This window comes from Chaetodon auriga, chromosome 14 (genome assembly GCF_051107435.1).
Source record: "Chaetodon auriga isolate fChaAug3 chromosome 14, fChaAug3.hap1, whole genome shotgun sequence".
Classification (NCBI taxonomy): domain Eukaryota; kingdom Metazoa; phylum Chordata; class Actinopteri; order Chaetodontiformes; family Chaetodontidae; genus Chaetodon; species Chaetodon auriga.
The window spans coordinates 3,788,499-3,799,304 of NC_135087.1; the positions used below are offsets into that span (position 1 = coordinate 3,788,499).

At 45.0% G+C, this 10,806-nt stretch overlaps 1 protein-coding gene across 1 annotated transcript; it reads right to left on the bottom strand.

Moving 5' to 3' along the window:
* Positions 1–873: 873 nt before the first annotated feature.
* Positions 874–8,262, bottom strand: cdc25b (cell division cycle 25B). The gene is made up of 15 exons (XM_076747938.1): positions 7,708–8,262; positions 7,454–7,536; positions 7,055–7,106; positions 5,661–5,702; positions 5,455–5,488; positions 4,896–5,030; positions 4,465–4,584; positions 4,244–4,378; positions 3,732–3,809; positions 3,411–3,599; positions 2,923–3,027; positions 2,774–2,836; positions 2,584–2,682; positions 2,164–2,409; positions 874–1,987 (listed from the first exon to the last, which is right to left on the bottom strand). Exons 1-15 carry the CDS (start codon positions 7,920–7,922, stop codon positions 1,847–1,849), a joined length of 1,737 nt encoding a protein of 578 aa, XP_076604053.1. The 5' UTR covers positions 7,923–8,262; the 3' UTR covers positions 874–1,846.
* Between the last annotated feature and the right edge of the window lie 2,544 nt (positions 8,263–10,806).

The window sequence follows — 10,806 nt, forward strand, 5'->3', positions numbered from 1 at the left end:
ACACGTCAGGGGCGCGGCCAGGCGCCGCCCCTCCCGCCGCGTACAGGAATGCCTGCGTGTGTGTCGAGGCACGTGCTGCAGCGGAGGGCCACTCCCAGAGCCGGCTGGAGAGGGAAAATTTGAAAAACAGGAAATGCACTGCGTGCTGAGAAAAGCTGTGTGCCCGCCACATGACAAGACCAAAAACAGCAGCCGTGTTATTCTCACAGTTCAAATGTGGACGGTCTGGTTTGCTTTGACTGATCCTGCACGCTGAGGGCCTGACAGCAACCCAGCCAGTCTGAACCAAAACTAGAGGCGCATTACATCTGGAAAGAGGACTTTCATGTAAAGTTTGCCTCCTATTGATGATTATTTAGTCTGTAAAAAGCTCCCAGGACCCAAAGCTGTTTGTTCAGAAGGTTCATGCTGCTGGTTTGACATTTACAATGATATAAAAACACAGAGGAAGGCTGAAAACACTCACAGAAGCTGGAACCAGAGACTGTTTGGCATTTTTTGCTTAACTTTAAAATAATGAAAAAGTAAAGCTTCACAGCTGTGTCCATCATCACTGCCTTCTTCACCGTCCTCTACATAATAAACATTCAGTGAATTCAAGTGATTTCTGAATCATTTGGTGCCATCAGGTGTTGTATTATATGTTAATTTACACTTAGAGCCAAAAAGCCTGCAAAGCTACGCAAACATGTGTTTGATCATGGCCATTTTGGAGGGAAGATTTGAATGACAAAGTAACTGTAACTGGGAGTAATTTCCAAACACATCACTGGTTTTACTCTGCAAGTTTTCCAGGTAATAAACGTATTTGATCCCTCCCAACAAACACTCACAGCACGAAAACAAAGAATAAAGATTCTGTACATCACAGCTGAACACACGCTGGCTCTTTATTTCAGCTCCCCAACAAGCCTGCACCAACATATTCAAACCACCCCGATCATCCTAAACTGACAACAGTAGCTCTACAGAGGGGAAGACATTTTCTCTCAAAACATTAAGGAGTCAAAGCAAAGCAAGGCCAAACGCTCGTCTTGGATCAAAAACCCTCTCACACTTGCTGACCTGCAGCATCAGAAAAATCTCACTGCAAAGGTAACAGGTAGTTGGTTTGCTTTGGTATCTTCTGACCTCAAAAAAAAAAGAAAAAAAAAGAAAAAAAATCACCATGAAATAAAAACAAAACAACAAAAAACAAACAAAAAAACCTTCATTAATCTTATACTTTAAAAGTTGTCATTAAAATATCCAATTAGCGTTGTGGGACGTCTAAATAAAGGCATACTTTCAACAAATGTAAATGGAGCAAACAATTCATTTTAAAAAAAAATCATTAAAAAAAAAAAAAAGAATATAAAAAAAAAAGCACCACACCACTTCAAGGCATTTAAATTAAGTGCTTAAATAAGGTGGGACATGAGAAATGCAAAATGAAAAAGAAACGTCCATCGAGGAGGCTGAAACGTCAGACGTGGCGATGCGGTTTGGAGCCGTCTGGCAGTGATCTGTGCTCCGACATAATCGAACGGGCAACGCGAGCGGTGGGTCCGAGTGGTTTTTAAGAAGGATCACATTGATCGCCTTCGTGAAATCTGCTCACTGCACCACAGTGACGTCTTTAGGTCGAGCGTCCATCATTTCATGTCTTTCCCATTTAAATTTGCATAAATACGTAACTTTGCTATAGTTGAATCAAACTTTCAGAGGCTTTGTAAAATCCCTTTCTGGTGGCGCGATCCTTCCGCGCTGGAGGGGCGGGAACTCGGGCTCTGAGAGGAGTCTGTGCGCAGTCCGTTCAGGGGGAGGCAGCGTGTTTCAGAGGCAGTTTGAGAGGACGAGGCGGCGCTCACAGCTTCTTCAGTCGGCTGTACATGTCCCTCTTGCTGCGCTCCCCGGCCCAGGTGCGGCTCTTGAGGCGAAACTTCCTCAGGTCCTCCTTGAAGTCCTCGTGGTGCATGGGCCGGTAGGACTCAGGCTCACATTGTGACTGTGCAGGAAGAGAAACGAGGCGAGGTCAAAGAGTGTGATAAGAAGGACACAGTAATAGATTACAAGCAAATAAATGAATTAAAAAACTAAATTAAAAGGTAAAAATCACAGGTTATATTTCACTTTTATTTATTTTATGAATTGAACTGAACTGAAGCTCGAAGCAACACCAACCTGGAAATGGTGGAAGAAGTCTTTGTATCCGCCCTTGAGGATGTAGAGTTCGGGGTAGTGGAGTTTGGGATACTCGTTCATGGCGCGGTCTCGCTCCCTGACGAAGCGGCACATTCGAGGGCCGCGCTCCGACGAGAACTCGCAGTGGAAGATGATGATGACGCGTTTGTCCGGGCTGGACGGGTTGATGATGGTTTTGAGGAGGAAGTCCTCCACCTGGTCCTCCTGGTGCAGGTTCAGAGCTCCCTGAGACGACAAAGACCAACCCAAACACTTAACTATCAGGCAGAAACACAAGTATTTCTACTGCAGTCAGTGATTTGCAGAGTCAATAACAAATGTCTAAAAGGAAGGAAATGAACAATATGTGATTCTCCAAACATGGACTTTAATACTAAAGATTTAGAGACTGTGACTCACCTTGATGTGTCCTCCCTCAAACTCGTAGGGGTAGCGGCAGTCGATGACGATGACTCGCTCGACTAGATGAACAAACTGGTTGGACACAGCTGCCACCATCTGAGGACCAAACGACCCAATTTAATTCAAACTGTGAAAATATGGACTGAATGTTTCAACACAAAGAGAAAGCAGCAGCGCCTCCACTCACCGTCTCTGAGGTAATGTACTTGAGGTTTTGATGTTTGCCGGCCACTGTGGGTAGAACAAAAGGCTGAAACAGAAAACACAAAAGTGGATCAGAAGAGGAATTTAAGTGAGTTCAGTTTTCAGTGTGAGAAGCGCAGCCATCGTCCTCACCTTGGTGAAATCTCCTATTAGCTCATTGGAACTGTCCTGGCCGTCCAGCAGCTTCTCGATCTCTGTCTGGCAGAAGGACTTGGACCTCTGGAGCAGAGAGCCGCTCTGGAGGGAGAGGAGGAAGGAATATGAGGAGGCGGTCGAGGAGAAAATGAGGCAATTTGAGCTCATCGGTGAAGCTGGTGATGAAGGCCAGTCAGCCTCAGGGGATGGTTCAGAAGCCTGATCTGATCACTTCATGCATTCCAAAGGTGATCAAATGACATCCAGCATCACACCAACGACCAACTCCACAGTTTAGAACAGCGGCCGTCAGATGTCACGCACTCAAACACCTCGTCTGACTTGCATCAAAAGCTCAGCTCTGCGCCCTTCCTTCAGGAGACCGTGTTTTCAGCTGGCAGGATGCTGGGCTCCAGTTACAGACGCTGAGACTTAATCTCTGAATAGAGACAAACACTTGGACAAAGTCTTGCACGGGGTCTCACCATTCTTGGGGACTCTGGGTTTTGTTCCATGGTGGTGACCTGTGTCCCCGCCAGGCTGCGCCGCCTCTTCACCCTGATGGGCGTGTTTTCGTCTACGGGACAGTCGGGGCGCTTCGCACAGGGTCGCGACACCGGACTGGGCGTGGAGTCGGAGCGGAACAGGCTCCGCGGCCGGCAGCGAATCACGGGCTGCACAGACAGAAACAATTAAGCTCGATAATCTTTTTTTCTGACATTAAAATGAAAAGAATTATGTTTTTAATCAGCCAAGTGGGAATGCTGTGCTTGTTTCTTTTTGAACTCCACGACTGGTGGACTTACAGAGTCTTCTCCTGCACTGTCGGCCACCAGAGGGGCAGTGAGCAGGCTGGCCATCCCCATCGGCATCCCGGAGTCGTTCTGTAGGCGACACGGGAGGCTTGTCAAACAAACACACCACAGATGAAAGGAAACCATGCGGCGAGGAGTGATTTGAGATATCCTCAAGAGGTTTTGGAATATTTTTCTCCATTCAGCAGATAAATCCTTTCCACAGACGTCAGCATCACTGTTCATGCAATTCAAGCACTCTTCAAGCACTTTCAAGGTAGACAAGGTAGGAGAAGTTCCAGACTCTCAAAGCCTTTATCATCATCTAAATTACTATACATGCAATTCCAAAAAATAAAGTTACAGAGTGCATTTACACATTTACACCCACAGCCATCAATACATACTGTCACTCTGTTTATTCTACCAGCTGTTCACATCAGCTCTCCCTGGAAACACAACAGTTAAAGCATTTTCCAAGCTTTCAAAACGTTCCACAAATCCTGTCAATGACTGTGCCTCACCTCCATGCTGTCGTCCATAACGTCCAGGAAGCCGTCGTCTTCGTCGTCGTTTAGGGAGGAGGTGAGGGAGGAACGTCTCAGGAACATGGGGGAGTCACAGAAGTCAAGCTGCTGGACTGGAGGAGGTGAAGAAAGCTGGACAGGGGAGAAGATGAGGAGTGTTAGCAGAATCTGTCCGGAACCAGATCAAGCAGACGCTGACTCTCCACACGTTGACGTACCATGAGGGCCGGCGCTGAGCTGGGACGGCTAGCAAACGCGTCCTTTGACTGGCCGCCGTTGAAGGAGCGCATGCGACACCGTGACGCCGGCTTGGTTGGTTTCTTGAATTCGAAACACTCCTGAAAAAAGTGTTGATTTTAGAGATAATGCTGAAGCAAACCAAACCCTTTGTTAACTTTTCAAACTCACTGGTTGCTAATCTGTTGTTGTACACACAATATTTCTGCAGGCATTAATTAGCCGTTTCCAACCTTAACAACATTGTTCTAATAATAAGTGAGTGACATAATAAACTCCAAAGCTGTCGTGGCAACAAATCAGCTTTCTGAGCGTTACTGAAGTTCTGCAGCAGCTACAGCACTGAACCAGCCGACACGTCGGTTCTGTCGTACATTGACGTTGTAGCAGAGACACAAAGTGCTTCACTGACCTCCGGCACGTTCTCCTTGTTGTCCCGCTGAGAGGAGGAGGCGATCATTTGGGAGGACTGCTGGCTGAATATTCCATAGCGGTGGGAATCTGCTTCCTGTCCCTTCAGAGATGGACTGAAGCTCTGGAGCTGGAGCTGGGGAGGAAGAGCAGTCAGCAGAGGCTCAGCAACTGTAAACAAGCTGTCCTGTGGAGGGTTTACACTGGAGGACGTTTTCTGCTCATTAAATATGAAAAACTGCCCCCTGGACAAAGTCCTGCTACCTAAACGCAGCGGCAAGTCTGACGTTTATCTTACTGCAGGGCTTAAAAGCCAGCTGGGACTCCTTTAAAAAGTCCTCTCTGCTGTCCTCCGTCCATGTGCATTTAAGATCTTTTTACTTTAAAGCTCTTCTGAAAATATTGCGAGTTGGGATTATTGTTGCTTTATGGATGTTTGACAGTCTGATTAAGAGCCCAGATCTTACACCATCTGTCAGTGCTGAACATCAGCCAAAAATCTGACTGATTAAAAAAAGACATGCAGGACTGAAAACAACAAACACGAGACATCTGCTCACCGGCAACGAGTTGATTCTTCGAATTGGCATCTTCCTATAATTGATGGAAAGAAAATGAAGGAATTGTAGTCAATACAAATCAATCAACAGGCAGACTGTTCAAGTTAGAGGAGTAAAAGACTCCCTGGGGAGCAATGTTCTCCAAATAAACAAACAACCAAACACGAGTTAATGATTTTTAGGTTATTGACAAGGAAGCGACTTACTGGTTGATAAGTTTGCTCGACTGTGCAATGGCCTTTTCAAATCTGAAAACATGACAAAACACAAGATTAGTTGAGAAAGTTTGAAAAGAACAGATTGAGACAAAGAGCTGTGCAAGAAAGAAAAGCCAGACTGCAACGATCAGTTTCATTAAGTAAAGTGAAAACGCTTAAAACAATTCCTCCAAAAACAATTTTCGTGTTCATTTCTCACGTTTTAAGTTCTTTTGTTAGAGCCCTTGAATTTCTAAAGCCAAAACTGCTGGTAATTTTCTGCTGATCAATTCATTGACTGGGGACTAATAACGTGTCTACAATAAAAGCTGTGAAGGAAAGAGTCTGGAGGGCCGTCGCTGTCAGTCCAAAAACACCTTGTGCTCATAAACGACAAAGACAAAGAACCTGCAGCTCTGTGGAAGAAAGCGAGAGAACGGTTGGACTACAGGAAGTTGGGTGAATGCACAGAGGCAAGAGGTGGACTTTGCATTGGAGTAATGCCCACCTGTATGCTAAATGAGTGGAGAGCTGGGGGGGGGGGGGCATGAGAAGGGATGCAGAGATCAGCTAATCCAACATATGCCTACTAGAGCCAACGCCGCCAACCCCTTTTCTGCAAGAGCCCTTTGTTTGTCGAGGAGAGAGCGTGTCCCATTCAATGCACACCAGAGGAGGGGGGGGGCAGTTGTTCTCTGGGGGTGCCCTCATTTCAATAGCCCTGACGCAGAAAAAACTCCAGCCCCCCTTTTCTTATTGAAATAACAGTGCATAGGAAGAGTGTGCCAAAACCCAGAGGGGGTGGGCTGTCATTAAACCCGAGCGTGGGGCACGTCCTCCCCCAGCCTGAAACTCCTAGCAACCGAGCAGCTGTAAAGGAGGTGAATGGGGTCTTGTGGACCAAATGCTGCTGTAAAGGAACTCGCACATCAGACGGCGGCAGATGTCTGCAGAGACTCGCCCAACTGAGAATTCAGAAACGGGCCACCCAAGATTAGCAAGCCGCGGGTTTGCTGATAAACTGGTCAAGATAAGCAGCTCAAACGCATCTGAGTGTTTTATCTTCTGCATCTGTTCCCAAGTGTTCACTTCCCACTGAGACAGTTACCACATAAAATAGTCAACAGCTGATTCCACAGCATCCCACCTGTTTTTCACTTGATGACTTAAAGAAAGTTCAGCTCTCGTGCACTTATCAGCTAATCTTCTTAGCAAAATGAGTGAAGCTGTCATCTGAAGGCTAACGGTAGAAACAATAATCCTACAGATAAGAAACAGCGCTTGGCTCAGCTGAGTCTAAGCGCAGGGTGGAGGAGGGGGTCGGGGAGGGGGTTCAAGCAGAAAGGGGCACAGCTCACAGGCTGATTGATTGCAACAGACATGATGAGGGCAGCGTAACTTACGTGTCCTCCATCTCAACAGCATCCATGGGGCTCGGGAGATCCATGCCGAGGCCTGAAGGAAGAGGTTTGTGTCACATCAATGCGTCACAGATCAATAAAAGTAACCGACAGCACAGCACAGGTTGGCATCAATAACCAGCTGAATACCAGCGGATGAGCACTGCCTTTTGAAAAAAATGAACAGAAGAGTTGAGAACTAACTGTCTGATGATTAATTAATCACTTTGTTGCAGCACTAAAAGACAACCACTGCCAATATTTAACACACGGCCACGTTTAAAGCTAATGGGCCTGATAATGAAATCAGATGCAACACATGTACATCAGGCCCCGAGGCTTCAGCTCTAATGACATCCATTAACACAGACAATAGCTTTTTTGGGGGGTGGGGGGGCTCACCAGCATCAGATGAGACGTCAGAAGCAAAGGAGGGAATCTTCTCAAGGGGGGCATGCTTTCTCCTTTTCGGTGTATCACATTGGCTGCGTGAGAAAAAGATGAACAAAAGAGAAAATCAGCGATGACCGGCGACAGAAAACCGGACTTTGCGTGCAATTAGAGTTAAATTAAGGTTTTGTCCATGGCTTGCAAAAAATAGCAGCTAAAGTTAGTTTATATAAGATGTTAATAACATAAAACTTTAATAAGAATACCTTCCGAGTCCAGCTAAATTGTTCATGTCCAGAGCCAGATTGGTGACAGGAGACAACACGGTGGCGGGTCCGGGGGAGAACAGGTTCCAACAGTGCGCGGTCTTTGTGCTCAGCTCGGGCAGAGTGAGCGAGGAAAGCTCGGGGATCCCGTCGGGCCTACTTTTCAAAACGTTGTTTGCAGGACTTGCGCTGCCAAAAGCATTGACCGACTCCATCTTTAACTGTCCGAATTGAAAAAATCCTGCAGACGTTATTGCTTTGTGGTAGATTTGGTTTGAATTTCGGGTCGGAACGTGAGAATTAGCAAGACGGTCCAAACTTCAAGCTAACCCGGAAGCTAACCAGTCAGTTAGCAACAATTTAAGAAAACATTTCCAAACATACGATTCCAAACACCGGCGGGAAGAGACTCGGCGGTTCCGTGCGGAGTAAAACTTTGATTCAGTCTTGCTATAGTACTAAAGCCACATATTGTTTTTTCTGTTAGAGAGCTGCGGCACAGCTTACTCCATCTCTGACAGCCCCCGGTTTCTGAGAAAGAGGCTGAAGCTGCCTGTATTTATGTTCAAAATAGACGCGCAAGAAGTGCAACGTTCCAGCCAATCGGCGCTGCTGTTACATCAGCTAGACCAATCAGAGGGCGGAACGAGTCTCCGCTGTTGTCCTCTCACCGGATAGAGAAGAGAGAGGATGTGACGCGAGCCTTTAAAATTGTCATCTTTCTTCTCAGATATCTTTTGTTCTCAGGCTCTGAACTGAGGGCTGTAACTTTCATCGGTTAATAGTCAAAAAATACAATAATAATGACTGATAAAAACATCTGTGTCTAGGACTTCTTTATTTTCTATTTGTGGAATGAGATTCACTTTGATGCTGATAGGAGATTTGAAAAAAGCAAAACAGGACAGAGCATTGCAAAATCCATTTCACACATGCAAGGAAATAAGATTACTGCACCATTTTATGAGGTGCATCAAAGAATAGATGGATCCTTCTGGATGCTGCTTGCTGTTTCTGAATGTGTGTCCATGTGCATGCGTTTGCATTTGCAGGTTTGTGTGTAAGTTGGTGTGAGAGAAAGCAGGTTTTAAAGTGGTTTTAGTTCATTTTCCTACATCGCACATCACTTCCTGTGCCTAATGTGACAGAAACTGCAACTTAATTTGCAGAAACCACTAACAACAGAGGTACAAAATGTCACAAAACCACACTTCTCCATTCATCTGAACCATGGAGCATGTGGTTATATGTAGGAGAAATCTTGTAAATTATATGGATTTTACACTAATTAGTTTAATTGTATTTGTGTAATGAATAAGAATTAAACAATTTTGGGCCATAAAAGGCACAAATGTTCAGGTTGTTGCATCATGTTTTAGAAGTTGTCTGGCTAACTGGATAATAAATAAAGTACTGCGAGCTTCGTGTAATGAGCAGACAATTCTTACACCTCCTCCATGAATAGTGGGGTTTTGTTTTTTTTTGTTTTTTTTTGAATAAGTGGGAACTTCTTTGAACTCAATTAAACTCCAAGTTTTTTTTTTTGTATTTTACACTATTATAATTTCATATTATATGTACATCAATTTGACCAATTCTACTGTTTCTAAGTGGCTTTATTTAAACTGGTCTTCACCCTATAGGGTAGCTTTGTTGTAGTTTAACTTCTTCCAGTGTGAAGTTATCAGAAGCAAAGCTTTCAAAGCAGAGTGTCGCCCACAGGCTTCGACCTCAGGACTCCATTTTGAAAGTTTACAGCACCACTCACTGCAAACAGGGACCAAGCCTCATGTTTGTAAAGTCTATTACAACACTGCTGACCAGCGGACTAGTTCAACCAGACCGCTGAGGCAGTCCGACTGACAGAACCAGACACACGTCAGCAGGAATAAGACCTCAGTATTTTGCATGAGGTTTATGTGATGTTTGTGTTTCTGCAGCTTTGCCTCAGGTCTCAGTTTGATTCATTTTGAAATTCTTCCAGCAGAAGTCCATGTTCCTCCTGCACAGACCTCACTCTGTTTACAATGCTGAATGTGTAATTCACAGTCTGATATCTTATCATGGAGGCAGTACCCGTTTTAGCACAACAACAGTGCTTTAGCATTCCAACTAGAAGGTCTTTCAGTTTCATTTTTCGCAAACCTGCATTTGTAAGCACGGGGGCGTGCTGACCTTTGGCTTGTAGAAGCCACTGTTCACTGGAACGGTCTTTCTTCAGGTAAAGTATCTGTGTGATTGGCATCACAAATGGAAATGAAGTTCAATGAACTTCCCTGCAGCAGTAGGAGCACAGGCCTGTGACTCTGAGCTCCCCACCCCACATCTCAAAAGAGGAGACAGAGAGGGGGAGGGATATCACCTCAACCCGAATAAAACCTCCTCAAACCTCCCGACACCTTCTGTTCCCACCAAACCTGCACTGACGGCCCTCTGCCGACCCATTTCCTCTTTACACAAGCTCACACCAGCAGACAAATAACTGGGGAGCAAAACTCACAATGTGCTGATGTACCAAAGCTAATGATGCTAGCACGAAATACAAAACAACTATCCGACATAATTTATCAAACTTTTGAGGAATCACATCACTCCAGTTCTTCCTCTGTTTGTTCATCAGTGCACTTTGCATCATATCAGGAGAGTCATTGGTATTTTATTCATAAAGTCATTCTGGGCAAACTTTGTTATAGGCGGGAATGACGTTTTATGCTCCAGCCACCTGGAATGATCTTCAGAAAGATGAATCAGCATCAATCTCTGTTTTATATGATACTAAACTGATTAGCTTTGGATTTGGGACTTTTGCTTGTGATAAAATAAGATCCCAAGACAGCACTTTGGACTCAGTGATGGGCATTTTTCCAATTTAAAGACATTTTATTGACAAAACGATAATGTGCTGAATTAATCAGCAGATGAATCGAAACATTCATGAGCTGCAACAATGATCAGAATTTGTGCAGATTACACAGCACAACAGCAAGTTTCAGGAATCTGTTGATTTTCAGAAGGTCCAGAAATGAATGGAAATCAATGGCCACCTGGAACAGAAAACACAGGAGAAACCTAAAACTGCACACATTTAAAAATGTGTCA